At 33.5% G+C, this 20,380-nt stretch overlaps 1 protein-coding gene across 6 annotated transcripts in view; it reads left to right on the top strand.

Moving 5' to 3' along the window:
- The window catches only part of MIPOL1 (mirror-image polydactyly 1), a 314,513-nt gene that overhangs the window by 40,643 nt on the left and 253,490 nt on the right, over nt 1–20,380 (top strand). For 3 of the 6 annotated variants that reach the window (XM_082737783.1, XM_082737784.1, XM_082737785.1), the window contains exons 2-3: nt 11,447–11,585; nt 12,168–12,246. The exons of 2 other annotated variants lie outside the window; for them this stretch is intronic. In XM_082737783.1, coding sequence (XP_082593909.1) covers nt 12,228–12,246 — 19 coding nt within the window. In that variant the 5' untranslated portion in view covers nt 11,447–11,585; nt 12,168–12,227. Of the gene's footprint in view, nt 1–11,446; nt 11,586–12,167; nt 12,247–16,203; nt 16,285–20,380 lie in introns of those variants that run through there. One more of the 6 variants, XM_082737782.1, reaches the window with a different exon arrangement.

The following is a 20,380-nucleotide window of genomic DNA, read 5'->3' as shown; positions in this document are numbered from 1 at the left end:
TGTGCCTAAGAGCATGGCCGGCCACAGCAGACTGAGTTCTTGACTGCAACTCCCTTTGGATTCTGCAGTGCGTTGGTGGTGCAAAGTCTCCTGTGGGGAGAGGAGCTTCTTCCTGTGAGGACTGCCAGATGAAGGCTTTGTAATTGCCTGTTGGGTTGGGTTTACAAAATCACACACTGGTTTTTGGCCAGGAGCTGGACTCCTCAAGTATTCATTGTATGAGCCAATTTATACAAAACTCTGGAAGTTGCATCTAATTTATATAGTAAAGGAACACACATTAGTGGTTGCCTGGGATTGAGGAGTGGGGTAGATTGCAAAGGGGCATAAGGTAACTTTCTAATAGGGTTTATTGTTACACCATTGTAGACAGTTGTCAAAACACACTTAAAGCCACTTAAAGTAGCTGCAGATTTTGTTTTTGCTTCTATTTATTTATTTATTTTGTTTTGTTTTATTTATTTATTTTATTTATTTATTTGAAAGACAGAGATCACAAGTAGTCAGAGAGGCAGGCAGAGAAAGAGAGAGAGAGGGAAGCAGGCTCCCTGCCGAGCAGAGAACTCCATGCGGGGCTCGATCCCAGGACCCAGGATCATGACCTGAGCCGGAGGCAGAGGCTTTAACCCACTGAGCCACCCAGGCACCCCTAAAGTAGCTGCAGTTTTGCATGATGCAAATTATATCTCAAATTTTACTTTAAAAGTAAAAAAAAAAAAAAAAACTTTTAAAATGGTTTAGTTGAATCCAGAGTGTACTGGTGAAAATATTTATATGTTTACTCTTACTCATGATTTTTAACTATAAATTAGGAATAGGACTAGAGTGTAACTAAAATGTGAAACTATATGGGTTGGGTCAGGGTATGTTATAAGCATGATTTTATCCAGGAAGCTGAAAAGAAAGTGATAACACAAAGAGTCTTGACGACTCTCTGAGATATGTTTTTTTATTAAACTGATGTTCTTTTTATACTTAGTTCACAGTGCATTACTGTGTTTTAAAACTTTGTCATACAGTGTCATGAAGCAATAAAACTCTTGTGTCTTAAAAATATGCCATTGTTTTTTATACTATAGTAAAATGTACATAGGATTTTAACCATTTCTAGTGGGTAGTTCAGTGTCATTAAGTGCATTCACATTGTTATGGAACTGTCACCCCTATGCATCTCCAGAGTGTTTTATTTGCTTTTTACTTAAAGAATCTAATTTCTCTAAGGTTTGTTATGAAGTCTTTTGTTCAATTCTTTTGAAATATACTTCTATATTTCTGTGTAACATGTTTATTTGAATCTCTTCAGATGCCTGGAATTTTCTTAATGCTGTCAACTTTGAATGAATTCCTTCATGTCTGGTATTTCCGTCACTGTGACCTTATGTAGTCTTTTTATCTCTTTCCTGAGATGGACCTCTGTTTTCTAAAATCAGGGTCTGCTTCATTTATGTTTTACTCCCTTGTTTTGGTGGAGCACAGTCTCTACCAGCTTCCTGAGAAGGAATGTAAAGGTAGGGTGAGGTGATGTTTGCTTTTTGAGTTCTACTCATTTCTGTTTCTATGAAGAAATACTTTAGGGGCACCTGGGTGGCTCAGTTGGTTAAGTGTCTGCCTTTGGCTCAGGTCATGATCCCAGGATGTTGGGATCGAGCCCCGCATTGGGCTTCCTGCTCAGCCATGGGAGTCTGCTTCTCCTTCTGCCTCTGCTCCTCCCCCTCCACTCGTGCTCTGCTCTTGCTTTCTCTTTCTCAAATAAATAAATAAAAATATTTTTAAAAAATACCTTATAGGGTGCCTGGGTGGCTCAGTGGGCTAAGCCTCTGCCTTCGGCTCAGATCATGATCTCAGGGTCCTGAGATCGAGCTCCATGTTGGGCTCACTGCTCGGCAGAGAGCCTGCTTTCCCCTCTCTCTCTGCCTGCCTCTCTGCCTACTTGTGATCTCTCTCTCTGTCAAATAAATAAATAAAATCTTTTTTTTAAAAAGGGAAACATTAAAAATAAATAAATAAATAAATAAACTTTATATAACTTTGCTAATACACATTTTTCCTATATATATATATATATATATTTTTTTTTTTTTTTTTTTTTTTTTTTACATTTTTCCTATATTTGAGCCTGAGTGTTATCGTATGCGCTTGGCCAGAACTAAGACTGCAGACTGTGCTACATGCACTCAGCCTTTAAATGTGGCATTGCATTCTGCCATTTATTTTGATCTTTAGCAAACAGTTTTGATCAAGTTGGTAACAAGAGATGTGCAGCTAATAATGCTGGACTATTAAAAAATGGAGAAATAGTATCATGCTGTATGTTAACAAGCAATTATATTGGTGATTCCAACAGAAATGAGTAGAACTCAGAAAGCAAACATCACCTCACCCTACCTTTACATTCCCTCTCAGGAAGCTGGTAGAGACTGTGCTCCACCAAAACAAGGGAGTAAAACATGAATGAAGCAGACCCTGATTTTATTTTGACAGACAGAGATTACAAGTAGGCAGAGAGGCAGGCAGAGAGAGAGAGAGGAGGAAGCAGGCTCCCTGCCGAGCAGAGGACCCAGGACCCTGGGATCACGACCTGAGCCGAAGGCAGAGGCTTTAACCCACTGAGCCACCCAGATGCCCCTGTACTATTTTTTAACAACAGATTCTTTTGTGTATTTTATAGTTTGTGTTTTTTGTTGTTGTTGTTGTTGTTTTAATGGCTGTAAGCTTATTTTCAAAAGATTTTATCTTGTAAATGAATCTAGATCATGGCCTACTTTTTTTTTACTTTTTTTTTTTTTTTTATTTGACAGACAGAGATCACAAGTAGGCATAGAGGCAGGCAGGGAGAGAGAGAAGGAAGCAAGCTCTCCGCGGAGCAGAGAGCCCAATGTGGGGCTCGATCCCAGGACTCTGGGATCATGACCTGAGCCGAAAGCAGAGGCTTTAGCCCACTGAGCCACCCAGGCACCCCTTTTTTTTTTCCTTTTAAATTTCTGTCTGGACTATATGATGTCAAGTTGTTAGGTTAGTTACTTGGTTTTAAGTGCAGATTTGGATTCCTTACCCACCTAGGTGAAGGCTTTTGGTTTTGATCTTGGGTAGTTAGTTAACTTTTTCACCCAGTTTGGCAGGTGCCTTGTGTCTGGCTAAGGTATTGAGCAGGTGGTTGGAGATTATCTGATTGCTATTTATGGAAGGGGAAAGTCGTTGTAGCTGAACTTTAGCCTTTAAGCCAATTTGGTCTCAACATTTTCATGGACTACTTGGCTTCAAGTCCTACTCTAATTTATGGTTTGATTTTGACGTGTGAAGTGTTTATCTTTCTTCCTTTTGAGCTCATCTGTGGTTTAACATATTTATTTAAAAATATTTTAGTCATAGGGCGCCTGGGTGGCTCAGTTGGTTAAGCGGCTGACTCTTGATTTTTTGCATAGGCCATGATCTCAGCGTTGTGAGATCAAGCCCCATGTCCAGCTCCATGCCAGGCGTGGAGCCTGCTTATCCACCCCCCGCCACTTGCACTCTCCATCTCCCTTTAAAAAAAAAAAAAAAAGTTTTAGTATTTTAAAGTTTGGAATGGTAGATAACAGAAGGCATTCCAGCAGATACTTAATTATTTCAATCAGGATGAATTTGGGTTTGCAGTTCCTCAAAATACAGGGTCAACAAAGAATTAAACTGGTTGTAGGACCTGATCTGTAACTAGCTGTCATTTCACCTTAAAGATTACAGATATATTTATTTATTTCACCAATATGAAGTTATTATTTAGTAAAATAATTTTATTTTAAACATTGTGATGAGGTATAAAATTTACCTAAATTTATTTGTTCAAGTATAGACTTAACACCTCTTCAATGGTGACAAGTGTTGAAATTTTGAGACATGGTGTTATAGTCATTATCTCTATTTCTGCTTATGAGTCATCTGTATAAGTCACCTTCTTTGTTGAAATTATTATGCCCTTACAAAGAAATATGACTATTCTACAAATGGGAAACATTCCCAGGAATAGAAATAAATATTCTGTAAAGTAAAACTAGAGAAAATTTCAAATTTATATAATTATGACTTTAGCAAATCATAAACTTGGTCACTTATATTGCGAGTCAGTAAGTATCAGTAGCTAACTAGGATGTTGCTTCAGGGTATGGCAGATGGCCTGTAAGTAGCTTGGTGAGGAAAATGTTTGCTAAAGGTGACAGAGTGTACCTACCCTATTTCCCATATGCACTAGGTCATTGGTAACATAAGGTCTTAGCTTCAGGAAGTTGTTAAATTTAAGGTCAGGTAGTAATTCCAAAGCATTTTAATAAATAAAGTACATATTCCTTAGCTGATAATATTTTCTTTTCAGTTCCTGCATACTGAGATGAAATTTGTAGGCTTTTCTCTAGATAACATGCAATATAGAATATGGGGTGTGAGTATATATGTTTGTGAAAAATGTGCAGTTCTGTTGCATGATACAGTGTATGCATATATATCAGGCATGAGATTGATGGGGTTTTGATAACACTTATATAAAATAAAATACTTATTGCTGATCCTGTGAAAGATTGTTTAATGGCTTTTGCTAGCAAGTAAAAAATGCTGTATATTCTCTTTTGTATTATGAATGTATGTTTTAAACTGCTATGCTACAAGTGTAGAGAAACAGTGAACTCCTATGTACGCACTACACAACTTCAACAGTTGTCCTTCTTGTTGATTTTCGTTCATCTTGTTCCATCTTTTTCTTCCTGTCCTATGAATCCTGCTCCCATTGCTCCCCCGTCTCTACCTTCCCTTCCCCCACCCCAAGATGATACATACGAGTTTGTGTTACATACTTTCACTAGTAGGCTTATGTTTGGCTGTTGTTTTGTAATACTTTGAATATTTTTGGCAGTTTTGGGATTCTCTTCATTTTCTTCTCAGTTTATAAAAGTTTTTATATAATGGTGTAAAATATCAAATTATTTATATAACTATTTTTTAGTAATCAACACATTGTAGAGATGCATTTTTCTTGAAAGAAGTGGAAGTCTTACATTTTAAAATGTAAGATCATCAGTGTTTTTTGAAAAAAATGTCTTTTTTTTTTTAAAGATCTTATTTATTTATTTGATAAACAAAGATCACAAGTAGGCGGAGAGGCAGGCAGAGAGAGAAGAGGAAGCAGGCTCCTTGCTGCAGAGAGCCCAATGAGAGGTTTGATCCTAGCACCCTGGGATCATGACCTGAGCTGAAGGCAGAGGCTTTAACCCACTGAGCCACCCAGGCGCCCCCTTGAAAAATGTCTTCAAAAATTAAAATCACACTGCTTTATTTATTTAATGGTTTAGATCACTGTACAACTGTATTACTATTAGTTTTGTAAATAATATTTTTAATTCAGTCGATTTGCCATTTGGGATTTTTTTTTTAAATGTGTTTTCTAAAACAGATAGTGAACGTGGACTTCTGATCCTAAGAAACTCTTTATAGTATGGTCATGAAAAGAGATAGTGCAATACTTATATATAATTTATAGTGGAAATTATAATTTTAAATGGAAGAAGAACAAAAGTGTTTCTTGAAGAAAATTGCTACATATAGTTTGGCTTATTTTTTTCTTTTCATGCTGTATTTTTATTTTATGTATATTTATGTGTTTTATGTATTTTATTTATGTATTATGTATTTTATTTATGTATTATTTATGTATTTTATGTGTATTTATTTTAACTATGGAATATCTATTTTAGGACCATAGTTTTATCATTAATGAAAACATTTAGTAAGAATGGCTCTTAAGAAATTACCTAAGCTTTTGCAGTTGTGCAAAAGGAAGCTGTGATTTCCTAGATATTGAACAAGAAGTTAGAGCTCTAAGCCTAATGTTTATTTTACTATTTAAAGATTCTGTCCTAGTAATTGTATTTTGCAGCCTAGAAGTCTTTAACATCCCAATTTAAAAAAGCAAAATACACAGTTTGCATGCAGCACTGTCACTGAGAAAGATAAGGTAGTATAATTTTAGCAAACGGAGTAAACATTTACTAATTATACAATGTGTGAATTGCTCTTAAGTGTTCAAAACACCAGAGTACAGCTGTTTATATTGAAATATGTTGATTCTCATATGTGTGCCTCTATTTGTTAATGTCTTAGTACAAATTATTAAATAGCTTTTTGATACAATCTGTTAGTAATCATTATGATGCCTAATGAATTAATTAAGAATTTATGTGGTTACTTTATTTTAGAAAGACATTTTCTGATAGCTGTTATTTCATTTGATTTCAAGGGGCTGCTCTTACCAGTTGTCATTGTGGATTGATTTAACTTGCTCTTATACTTTTTACCTTTGATATGCCAAGACCTTCAATTGGTTGTGTGGAAATGCAAGCCTTTGTGTGAAGCAGTAGGTAATTGCATCAGAATTTGGCACCCACATGAATCTTATGAAAACAAGCTGTTTGTTCCCTAGAGAAACTATTCTATAAGCTGACTTTGTTTTTATATTCTGTTCTGTGCTAGATTAAGTTTAGTTTAGCCTAGGGCAAAACGTTTCAGGATATTTTGGAAAATCCTAGATGTGATTAGCTCTCTGAAAATAATACTAGTTTTTAAGTTTTGCTTTTTAAAAATTTATCAGTAGGCTATGCAATGCCATTTCTATTATCAAAGTGTCATTTGTAACTGGCACTGAGAATAATTGCAGTGTTCCAAGTGGTATATTGTTTTGCCCTCCAAGTTTCAAAAACGTGAGCGCCCTATTTTTTATTTTATTTTAATTTTATTTGAGAGCCATTATTTAAACCAAATAGTTATTTCTTCTTAATTTGATGTCCTTCTGTGATCTTCAATGATGAGGAGTAATTGTAATTTCTTGATTACTAAAGCATTTAACATGGGGGAACTATGTGAAACAAACATATAATATTCATAATATAGAAAAAGTTATTTTTATTATAAACTTTTAAACTTTAAAATCCTGAACACTGGGGATGCCTGGGTGGCTCAGTTGGTTAAGCAGCTGCCTTCAGCTCAGGTCATGATCCCGGCGTCCTGGGATCGAGTCCCACATTGGGCTCCTTGCTCGGCAGGGAGCCTGCTTCTCTCTCTGCCTCTGCCTGCCATTCTGTCTGCCTGTGCTCGCTTGCTCTCTCTCTCTCTCTCTCTCTGACAAATAAATAAATAAAATCTTAAAAAAAAAAAATCCTGAACACTGTTTGCCTAACTCTTAGAAACTCATTTATTTTAAACTTTTCAAAAAAATTCCTATATTAAATTTTAACTTTTCACTTAAACCAAGTAAGCAACCATAATAAAGTATAATTATAAAAGATTAATTAGCCAATAATAATTTTTTCAAAGTTTCAAGGGAGTCATAAGGATTATGTCCTTTATTCATTTGAGATCTCTCAGGAGTAATAGGTACAAATAGTTTCAAAGTTTCTTGTTTAATTCAAAGGTTATTAATAAATATTTACTAAGTTAAAAATAATACATGCGCATATTAAAAACATCAAATTATACAGATAGATATTAAATGAAATAAAATACTTCCTTCTCTCATTCCTCAGTCCCCCCACCTCAACTCTTAGGTCCTTTTTTTAGAGTAACCACTGGTAATAACTTCCTATGTGTTTGCTACGCCCATTCAAGCATGTATGCATATGTAAGTATAATTTTACAATTCTCTCTATTTCACTGTATTTATGTTTATGCCTGCATTATTTTGGCTAAAGACATATTCTGGGTAGCAAAGTTATTTGTCCTACTCATCATTTTATAGCTATCTCCTAGAATAATGTCTGACACATAATATATTAGTGCTTAACAAATGCTTGTTGAAAGAATCTTCCACACATAGTACATGTATGTATTTACATAGTACAGACTTTATAGATTTGTTTTATCATTATACCACATATTATATTACCAATTTTCTGTTGATGAACATTTATGTTAGGTCTGTTTTCTTCCAGTCAGTGATCCATACATCCATCCATTCATCCATCCGTGCACCTGCCTGTTCATCAGATATATACTGAGTACTTACTGTATGCCACACACCTTGTAGGGATGCAGATGAAGGAATAATAAATCCTGAGCTCTGCTTGCTTGTAACTAACATATGCATAGTTGGTTGAGATATGTCAAAAACAATGAAATAAAACCTAAACAAATTAGTTTCATGAAGGCAGTGGCATTGGTAATATGATGAGAGAGAAGTTTCTACTTTAGGTAGGATGGCCAGGCAAATGAAATAAACAAAGACAGGCAGACTAAAATATGAGAAAAAATAGTTCAAAGAGCTAGAGAAGAGAATTCTAGTCAGAGGAACTAGTAAGTGTAAAAGCTCTAAGGTAAGAATAAGCTTGGTAAGTTCAAGAAACAGAAAGAAATCCAGTATGACTAGAGTATATTTTCTCTTACAAATAAATACTGGTTCAGTGAGTGTCTTTGTACATAAAGATATATTGTATATATTTTTTTAAATCCTCTTAGTGGTAAAACTGAGGGATTAAATAGTATATATGCATTTTACATTTTGATAACTGTGGGGTGGGACCTCTCTTCTCTCTTATCCTTTCTCCCTAAACCTCTTCTTACTCTCCCTGGCACTGAAGAGCTTGGGTTGTCTACAGCTTGATAGGGAATGGACTGTGACATGAGGCACAGAGAGTGAAAGGAATTCCTTTTAGAAGAGAATGTGCTGGGAACTGTGAATGTTTGAGAGACTTTTGTCTGATACGATGAAAATCCAGTAGTGGAACATATGCATAAATTGTGTATGTTGAGTTCTGTGATAAAATATTTGGCTCTTAGAAATAACAGGGCTCTCCTTTTGCCTTTTAATGAAATCATTTCAATACATTCAATACAGAAATCATTTCAATACAGAAATTATCCCTGCTGAGCAGAGAGCCCGATGTGGGACTCGATCCCAGGACCCTGAGATCATGACCCGAGCGGAAGGCAGCGGCTTAACCCACTGAGCCACCCAGGCGCCCTGATAAGTTAATATTTTGATTAAGGAGGCTAATTTATCTGGTGTCTACTGTAAAATCATCCAGCTAGTTTTAACAGAAATATATAATTTTTAATTGAGATAAATTCTTGATACCAGACCTTTAAGGTGAGGGTCAGGAAAGGAATTAGTATTTTATTAGTCTTATCTTTTGTCCTAAAAGGAATAGAAATATAAAATATGTTGCATGTTTACAGAAATCTTCTATTCCTTTTACAATATGTAGATATATAAGTTGTAATTGTTTGAATCATTAGAACATCTAATTTTTGCTTGACGATATGCAAATATGCCATTAAATCTGTTTTTTAAGATTTTTCCAGTTTAATGTCTGAATCCAAATTCATAAAGAGTTGGAAAAATGAGATGTCTGAGCTATAGGATTCACAGGGATTTCATATGAAGCCTATTTAATCAGGATAACACTGTTATTAATATTCATAATGTCAGCTGGAACACAAATGACAGACTATGGGGCCTAAAAATTTTACTTGGTGAATTTATTAAAAGTAGCTTAAAAAATTAATGGAATTTAAGTAAAGTTGGTGAATATGAAAATCTTGTGTTAGCAGAAAAAAAATCTCTATTAGAACTTTCTTTAAGACCATTTTGCATTGATGTCTTTTGACAGATTTCATTGGTACTTAAAGAAGAAAGATGCATGAATGGTCATTTAAGAGGATTTAAACACATTGGCACATTAATTTTTACATGAATAATAAGTACTTTCCAAAAGCAATTAACTTACAGTGTACAAGATATGAATTGAAAAATAAGACTGTGACATCAAGGGCAAAGAAAATGTGCTGTACATTTTAAACTTAGTGGCAGGACTTTTTAATATTTTGGTTTATTTTATTTTTATAGTTTAGATAGGATGTGACTTAGAATATGGTTATTTTAACACATTCGAAAACGTATTAGTAGAGCAATGATGCTTCCGCCCTCCACAAAAATATTGGTAGTATTAAACATTACCCTCTGCAGGTATTATTTGCATTTCATAGAGAATTAAGCATTTGTTGTGCTATTGGTAATATCCGAGAATATATTCAATTTTATAGACAGTCAAAGCAATGATTCTGATTGGGTTTAGTGATTCAAATACTTATGTGTTAACACAGATTTGTTGATTATAACATAACTTAAATGTATAATAAATAAACTTCTTAGAGTTTAGTGTGAGAAATTTAGCCAAGATCCTTCTGAGTAGTGTACGAATGAATTTGTTCTGAATTTTAGCCTGCAGAAGTAAAAAATTGGGAATGGTGTTAAGTAAAAGTGGAATGATTTGATTTTGTGTACCACCTGTTACTCTTTGTTTTCAAATGTGCTTCTAGTGGCATTATACCAGCTCTCTAGTTTTTATTTTATTATTAACGTTCGTTAAAAACAATTAATTTTAGACCATTATGTATAATTATAATCACACAGTATTTTTGTTTTCTATTTTTCAGAGATTATTTTTCATGAAAATTTTAGTATTTATAAAAACCATAGTTGAGTTATTATCTGCAACAGTCCACTTAAGGTTTACCAATGAGAGAATATAGGCATTCACCTGGCAGTTCAGACGGATACCAGAAGTTTCACTTGTAGCCTGTCAGTGTTATATATGAGCGATTTTGTTTCATTAGACCTAACAGGAATTGCCTAGTATGTTTTAGGACTCATATTCAGAGTTTTGATTAGAAAAAGCATTAATAACCAGAAATGATCACAGTATAAACTATATGTTAATTTTTCTGTGTAAGGAATGAAATCAAATTGATTGATATATTCGTTTTTATTATTTCTTCTAGTAGCTTTTTAAAAGGTAGTAGGTTTGGGGAAGTAGTTTTTGTTTTGTTTTTTGGCTCTGAGATATTCACTTACATGTCCAGGAGAGGGCAGCATTTTACTATCTCAGGCTCATAAAAAATTAGCCCTGCTTAGACTGTCAATGTTTCTTGTAATTACTCCCAGTATATTTGTTGCTTGCTTATGAATTAACTTGCATTTATGGAACTAAATCATTTCAATCATTTAATTACACCTGAGGAGCTGAACTATAATTGCTTGCTTCCAACTAGGATCTGATATGGCTTGAGCAGTATTAATTTGGTGTTTACTTTTCTGAGTGCTAAAAGCATTAAAATGATTGTGCAGTGGGATTACATTTTACTAATTGCTGGCATTCATTAGCTGGGTAAATGATGAGGAAGAGTGACTGTATATTGCAGAGGGATAAAATTATGGTTTTAAATAGTATATTACTAAGCACATTAAGGCCTGTAAGACATGTTTTAAAATACTCCAGAGGTTATTAAAGACTGTATTTTCTACATGTCTTGCTATATGAATCTCTTATTAAAAGACTGCAATTATTATTAACCTTTTTGGGCAATATGTAGGGAAATGGCTTCATTGACTGGGAAATATTTCTTTGATATTAATAACTTCCTATATTTTCAGCTAATCCAAAAGTAAATGAGGAACTTAGAAAAAGATTGCCAACTCCAGATCAACATATTTAGAGAAAATTGGAAAAGGAGAAGCTTACTACAGCTTTATTTGAGGACTTTTTAAAAGAACGCAGAGTTCTAGCTGTGAGGTAAATCAAATTTTATTCTCCTTAAAAAGCATGCCAAGGGGAAAAAAAGACCCTTGCATACCCTTTGTCATGTTTATTATGAAAACAAATGCAAGACAAATATCAATAATTCCATAAGAATAATAGTCATTATGTTTAAAAAAATTCAAATAGTAGTCTTAAATTATTTTTATAAGTATAAAATGTTTTATTTCAAAATATACATTGTAAATTCAAATCAATAAATTTGAAATTTTTGGTATGAAGTTTATGACATATAGAGTATACATTTTATTTTTCTTAAATTGTTGGAGTTAGAAAAAGCTCAAGTTAGATAAAATAAATGGTTCTCTAACCAAAGGAGCAAGAATGTCTAGAAGCTTAACCTGAACTGTATTTACTAAAATGTAAGTGTGAAAGAAAGAACCTTTCTCTGAGAAAAAATATTTAATTTCACCTGTTGAAATATACAGTTAATAGTCCCATTATAAATGTTTTAGAAAACCATTTATCCTATAAATTCTCTGTTAAACAAAGGTAAGGTTTAGGTGTGTTCTGATATATTGTTTTAAGTTTATTTATCTAGAGTTGGCTTTATTTTAGCTTCAAATCTTGGAGCAAAAACCAGAGACATTGCCAGAGCAAACAAGAACAGAAGTACAAATGGAGGACTGGTCAAAAGGTAAGGACTTTTAAGGCATTAATACCAAACCCCAGGTGTTGTGCGAGTTCAAGGCACTGAATGAAGTGTGTTTGTTCTAACCAATATATTAGACGGAGGCAGACAAGCGTGCACGCGTGCACACCCACACACACACACACACACACATACAAAGAAGGAGGCATATACAAAGAGACCCACATACTGTAAAAGAGACACAAAGAAAAACACACAGAGAAAGAGAAACACACAGAGGAAGAGATACTGAGAGAGAAAGAGGGAAACAGAGACGCAGGGAGAGAGAAACACACATACACACAAAGTGATGGAGAGAGGAGACTGAGAGAAGGACTGATATAGAGATGCATACAGAGGGCCACCCTCAGAGAAAGAAACACAAACAAAGAGACATAGACACAGGGAGGGAGATACAAAAGTCAAAGAGGGAGGCACAGACACACATGTGGAAGCACAAAAACAAGGATACACGCACTGAGATGCACAGAGGAGACAGCAGGGTAAAAGAACACAGTAGAAAGAGAGACATACAGTGAGAGAGACAAGGGAAAACACACATACACACACAGAAAGACAGACACACAGTGAAAGATGAAGATGCACACAGACAGAAAGAGACACATATATGTGGAGAAAGACAGCTGCACTCAGAGAAACAGAGCAAGACACGTTCAGATACAGAGACATGTGGAGATAGGTGTGCACTGAAAAATGCACTCAGAAAGAGACACCCGAAGAGAGATGGACCCAAGGGGCCTGAGGTAGAGCCAACAGAGACATGGCAGAGATGTGCAGATGGAGACAGAGAAAGACCCTCCCAGACAGAGACAGAGAGAGACGGGAAGACAGAATCCCAGACAAGAAGAGAGACAGAAGATGCACAGGCAAAGGGAGAGAACAGCCAGAGATGGAAACACAGTTTAAAAGACACACAGACTGAAAGACGGTCTGAAAAGCAAAGAGAGATGATAGATAGATAGATAGATAGATAGACAGACAGACAGACAGAAGACGGACAGACACACACATAGGTAAGCAGGGCAGGCTGGTAAGGCACAGCTGTCTCCCTAAAGAGCAATATACAGAGAGCCATAAAGAGAGAGGTTTAAAAAATGTTAGTTTTTTTTTTAATGTTAGATTTTTTAACTGAGATCTCTTATAGTAAAATATTGCAAATCGGGAATCCCTAGGAAACGATTATTCTGAATATAGTGTTGCATGTAGTTGAAGACTTAAAGCTCTGTGTACATTGTTTTTATTTCCTCTTAATTTTCTATTAAAAAATTAGATTATTACTGAAACATGCATACATGTCTCCCTTTTTTGATTCCCCTCCCCCAACAGGGGTCTTCTTCCACCATATATCAACCACACAGTTACCATTTTCAGAAGGTTAAAGACCATTTTGGGGTACTATTCTATTACCATTTTATTATATATGTTAATAGTTACATATTCCTTTGAATTATAGGAAGATGCTCTGCTTTCTGAGTATAATTTTTTCTGATTTCTGCACTTGTTTTTGATTTCCACACTTACAAATTTTTTTTGCAGTTTCTACCTACCATTAACAAGCTTTCTCTAGACTGTTTGTTATGATTTTAGAATCCAGGTAGCTGATTGAATTGCGTACAAAGTAATAACAAGTAATATCTGGGTGAGGTAGTTATAGGTATTTAATTCAAAGTTTATGGTTTTAGTGAATGGGCTTTATGACACTTAATTTCCATCTGTTTTCTTTATATTCAAGTTTGTGCTAGTGTGAAGCAGGGAACTAATTTTTGGTAGCTGTTTTTATTCATTTATGCAAATAAACAAGAAACATTCTTCTTTTCAAGGGCTCAAAGCAGTTTTACTCAATTTATGTACAATAAGAAGGAAAGAGGAAGTAAATAATGATGCCCCTGTTATTTTTGTTCCCTATTCAGAGGTCACATTGCTGTGGAAGTCATGTTGTTCACATTATAGACAAAAGGATCTCTACGGAACGAAAGGAATTATTTTTACTATATCTAAAGCTACAGACTGTGGAGGGAATACTTTTCATAAGTATAGAATAACCAGGAAAGAAGTTAAGGAAGGGAACTGCTAAAGCTGTAGGACACCTACAGAAAGGAAGGTTTTAGGGCTAAAGATATAGATTCATAAATAGTTTGCAGAAGGCACAGACCACAATAGATGTGACTGAAACATCATTAAGAAAATTTGCATTTTTACAGTTTTTTTTTTAACATCAGAAATAGGAATAAGGCATTCCTTTATATAAAAGCCTATGAATGAAACATTACTAAGGAATAAAATTAAATAGGTAAATGTAATATCTTTTGAATTTTGTGATATAATTGATATATTTAATATCTAACATGGTCATTGCCTTGACATTAAGATTCACAGGAGTTATAAAGCACAGATTGCTTCAAAGCTGTTTCTTAAACTAGATTCATAGTCTGCTTGGGTAATTAGTTATTTTATTTAATATTATTTTACTTGTTTTTTTTTTAAAGAAATGGAGCCAACTAAAAACTTGTATTACACCGATATGTCTTCATGTTACCTTATTCTTTTTATTATAAGGAATGCTACAGTATATCTTCTTTTCCTAGCTCTATTATAGAAACATTGCTGAAATATTTGACGTGCCAGTTGATGCGGTATATAATGTGAACAGATGAAACCGTTTACTGTTTTTGTCAGTATTGACAGTTTAGAAAATATAAAGCTGTGGTTGGTAGGTAGAATGGGTGAGGGCATCTACAGAACGTGTCCAGGTGGAGGATGTTTGGTGTTGTTGGAAGCAACGCGTGAGTGAATCAGCATGTGTTGCCAAGTGAGTATTGGTAACGTCTTCTGGTTTCTTAAGAAATAAATGAGGTCTTGCCCTTTTGTGAAAACTTTCTGTTTGTCAGGGTTTTTCTTGTTTCTGCTTTTTCAGGAAGAAAAAAAAAATGGAATGTTAAAATCAAAGGATGTATGTAAAGTTTGCCCCCTAGAGTGAGTTGTTATGTGATTCTTTTGATTGGTTGTTGCACCCTTTTAAGCATTTACTTATTTATTTACTTAACTATGTTAGAAAAAAGGCACGAGAGTCAGAAATCTTTGTAACTTTTTGGAATAGTATGATAAATTTCTGGATGTTTCTTATTACATTTTGTTGTTTTTTATTCAATTAGCAGACACATGGTTTAGTTGTTTATTTAGAGTGCACAACAGTCCATGGAAAATAGCTTACATATTTATAAACAAACTTGTCTGCCATAAGCATACGTATCTATAATAATATTGGGAAAAATGACATCTGGACGCCATTTAAATTTAGAATATGGTGAAACTTATTTAAATTTAAAACCTTTAGGGGTCAGTGTTCCCTAAGAAAGGTTAAAAAAGGTTACTGTGCCTACCCAAATTAAATATTAAGTCTACTGTATTTTAAATATTTCTTACCAAATGAAGGCAAGAAATGGTAAGAATCATATAGCTTGAAGAAGCTTCAGACAAAAACCTTTGAATTTTACAGGTTTCTTCAATATGATTTTTAGGTTTACTATTTTAGGTAATTGTATTTAATATGTAGTTTATGCATAGTTATTTTTACTTATATGTATTATCTCAATTTAGATATGAATCATGTGTTTTTAAACTATTTTCTTTTAAACTTACAAAACCAACATGATTCTAAATTGTTGTGGAAACTTTGTCATTTGAAACTTGAGATAAAAGTGCTAGAAGTGCTTCGAGCCCTTTCATATTGTAGTTTACTGGAGGCCAGCAAATTTTTAAAAATCTTAACTTAATTTAAGTAAAAAGCAACTGTCCTCTTTACTTTAGAATTAGGCTAACAATTATCTTTTATATCCATGATTCTGATGGTTTCTCTACTAAGCAAAATAAACAAGTAAAACCCAGCAAAAGGTAACTTGTCAGTGATTTGTTAGTTTCTTATTGAGTCACAATACTGTTTATTTTTGCTTGGCACTTGGAACCTGTGTGTCATGATCAGCCTCTTTTATTATTGGTTCATCTATCTTTCTGTCTTTTCACAAAGTACATATTCTTTTTACCTTTTGTCCATCTGTTGTTCTGTAATTGAATTATACTAAAACTATTGCGTGATTTGTAAGTATTTTATAAAGGGAGACATCTTTAGAAATACTATAGAAGAACATCTAGCATGATTTTAAATGTCTGATCATTGTGACTTAAATATGAGTATAGAATCTCACATCATTTTCATAAACTTTCTTTTTAAAGCAGAGAAGAAGAAAATGGTGAGTTGCATAGAATGGCTATCCATTTCTACCAGCAAAGTAGCTGGTAGGAAAAAAAAAAATGAGATTCCTAGGCAATATGATTAGACACTATTTGAAACTCAGAGTTTTAAAATCTAGATAATCATTCCTTGTTAAATTACAGAACTTGAATTATGTTTAAAAATTGGCTTTCTATTAAGTAATGACATATTTTCCTTAAAAAGTATTACATGTTTTTGTTTGTTTCATAGCAGAAGGTAAATTTTATGGAGAACCAGTGTGTTTAATAATTTCAATAAAATGTTAAAAGTAGAAGGAACACAAATTTTGGAGCTAGACAGAGCTGGGTTTCAGCTTTTTGATCTTCCACTTGCTACCTCCTGGACTTGAGCAAAAATTTCATAATTTTAAGCCTGAGTTTTCCTGTGTATGGAATAGGGAGGTGATTTCTTTAGGACTGTTTTGGAGATTAGGGATTATGTATGTAAAAGCGCTACTACAACACCTGAAAAAGATTAATTTATCTAATCCGTATTTCATGTACCAGAATGATTATTTTCACCAGTGTGATGGTGATGGTTTTTTACAGATGCTTTAAAAAAAAAAAAAAAAAAAAAGATTGATAACATACTTAACAGGACCTAAATAAATGGTGGTAATTGTTTTCATTGTTATTCTACCCAGCTGTCAAAGGTAGGTCTATTAAAAAATTTCACAACTATTAAGAAACAGAAACAATGGTATTTGAAATAGTTATTATTAGTTTTATAAAAATATTCTTTTCAAATATCATGTCCACAATACCACTAGAAACTTGATTTTTCAAAGCAGCATAGCTTGTATTGGTATGTTTATGTTTGTTAGAATAGAATATAAAATCAATAATCCTCATTTAAGGTTGAGTCTAATTTTGTCTCTATTGAAATCCGAATTGCAATAAAAATCTTCAGACTAGTGGCACCACACAATGTACCTTCCGTTTCCTTTTGGCAAGTGTGAATTTAAGAATGCATTTTTTATTTTCCGTATGCTGTAGAAGAGTTAAAAAAGAACATGTTCTTGGTCTGATTAAATTTATTACTTAACTCTGTAGGACCTAAGGTAGTAGAGTGTGGTAGCTTCCCACACATGACCATCTAGAATATTTTCGAAGAGTGGTTTTAGGACAACTGACAGCTGGTCAACAAGGACTGATTCATTTACAGAGAAAATGCTAAGGCTACTCTTAAAAGAATGATTGAGGCTCTACTCTTCCATAAAAAAATTTTTTTTCTCTTATTTTAAATAACTTTATTTAAATAAATGTGATTCTTTGTGTCTTTATTTTTAAGTTTGATATGAATGATTCCATTAACTAGTATTGGCCTCCGTTGAAAAACGGAATAAAAAAAAACGTTTACAAGAGCAACTTAAGTTTTCTAACTGGTTATAAGGTTACGTATGGTATTTTGAGATTCACTGTTTATGATATGAATTATTCACATTTGTGAATTTATGCCTTAAGTTGTATTTTTTTCCTTTATTTTTTTGCAGTTTTTAAATAGACTTTATTTTGTAGAGGAGTTCTAGGTTCGCAACAAAATTGAGAGGAAAATGCAGAGTTCCCACTATACCCCCTACTCCTTATCCCTCTATCCCCCAACACACACACACACACACACACACATATACACACACACACACACACACACACAGACGACCTTTCCCACCATCAACATCCCCACTGTAGTGGAACATTTGCTACAATTGAACCTACCTATAAATTCTGAATAAGGGAAAAAGTTTGCGGGATGGTGGAAGTCTCATCTTTTATTTTGTTTTGTTTTGTTTTTATTCAAGTGTTTTAAATCAGTTCAGGCAGTACTCTTCATGTGGAATTCTCATTACTCCTTTGGTCCTTCATTTTTAAAAATGATAATTATTAAGATTAAGCACAAAGAGTGGTAAATTTCTTTTTTTTAGTAAGTTTCATTCTCCCCCATTATTTCTGTACTATTGGTATGATCCTCTCTTTGTACAACTTGTAACTATTTCTTTGATTTAAGGAAATCCAACTCTACTTTTATGTGTAAGTACTATCAGATTTATTTGTGGCCATGAAACTATGAATTTTTTTTGAAATAGAAAAAATTACCTGAAATTTTCAGAAGTTTTTTGCTTTGTTTTAAATTCTCCATCCTTAAGATTCTGAGAACTTGATAAAAATCCTCATTGATTTCTGGTTACGGCCCTTTCATGCTAAAGGACTTTTTGGAACACACAGTTACAACACGTATCTTAATACAATGTTACTGAATCTTTAATTTTTTTTTAGAAATTAAGATTTTAGCTTATCGTATTTAAGATAACCATTGTGGTCTTCCTAGTGGCTGTATTTTTCACCTTTAGTGTGATCATTATAAAGTCCTGGGTGTACATTGGCATTTTGTTGATTTTGGAGATCTGAATCAATACACACTGGTGTATAGACTGAAATTATAGCCATTTACACAGTGGGTCCAGGTTGACTGGCTATTTATAGAGTAGCACTGATGTGACTACATTTACTCACTAGTTTTGGTTATCAATAAATCTGGTAATTGAATAAAAAATTGGAGGGGGTCATTAAATACTCCAACTGTGTGTGTGTGTGTGTGTGTGTGTGTGTGTAATTCAGAACAACCTACCATATGGGACATTATTATCTTTTGGGGAGTAGTTTCAGATGCAGGTTTTCTTTGCGATTTTGCCTTTTGTGTTTTTTGTTTTTTCTCCGGGAATATGAAAAGCAAACAACAAATCAGGCCACAAAATTTTGAAATTTCATAGTCTAAATGACTAATTAAAAATATTCTAATTTGTAGCTTTGGGGTAAATTCAATAATTCTTTGCCAAAGAGTAAAACTGTGCTAATAAGATGTAAATTAAAAGTAATTATTTTTAAAAAATCCTGTTTGACTTTCATTTTTCATTTTTGAGAGTCTAGTCTTTATATATGGAAACTTTCTGGTACTTTACAATCAGGATGCTGCTAATGGGTGAAAAATTAAAAGTGATCATTTCATATTGAATTATATATTATTATATAATTATACTTGTTAAATAGATACAGAGTATATTAGTTTTTGCTAATTAAGCATTTTTAAAATTAAAATTAAATTCTCTTTTTTAATGTCGTTTCACTGGCTGTACCTAGGATAATTTGACATGCCAAAACACAGTAATGTTTATGGATTTTGAGCGATTTTAGTATAGAAATATAATAAAAATTGAGCACATGCACATTATTAGAGCTTAGAGTTGAGGCCTCTGGTTGGCCGATGAACTGGGAAGTGTAGGTAGTGTGCTACGTACTGTCCCGTCTTTCACTAATTCCACAAGTGTCTTTGGCCTAATGAGTAGAGTTTGATATTAATTCTTGCTACAAGTATTAAACATAAATAAATAAATAAATAAATAAATAAATAAAAATTAAGCAAGATACACCTGATTTCTTTCTTTAATATCTTTTTTATTTCTCCCCCCATTCAAAATTTTCAGATTAATATTGATCAGATTAGGATAGATAGGTTTTATTAGGCATTAGTTTTCTTGAACCAACAATATGTATTAGGGGAAATATGGTAGGAAAGATAGAACAAACACATAATCTTTAGTATCAGGCTTGTGTATAAGCATTTGGAATATGGAGTATAGAGTATTCTGGATTCTTTCCACAGATTAATGAATTTATGGAAAGAATTCCTATTTTAAGTAGATTAAATATTTTTGAATTTTTGTTTAAAAATCAAATGTTGCAAATTTGGAGTCACTGAAGCCTTTTACACAATCGTTTTTAAGTGTGTAAAGTTAAGTAATGATTTCGTTTTAGCAAATCTGTTTCCTTTTAGAAATCTTCAGTGTCCAAATAT

This window comes from Mustela nivalis (genome assembly GCF_964662115.1).
Source record: "Mustela nivalis genome assembly, chromosome: 6".
NCBI lineage: Eukaryota > Metazoa > Chordata > Mammalia > Carnivora > Mustelidae > Mustela > Mustela nivalis.
This window is presented reverse-complemented; position numbering and strand designations above follow the sequence as displayed.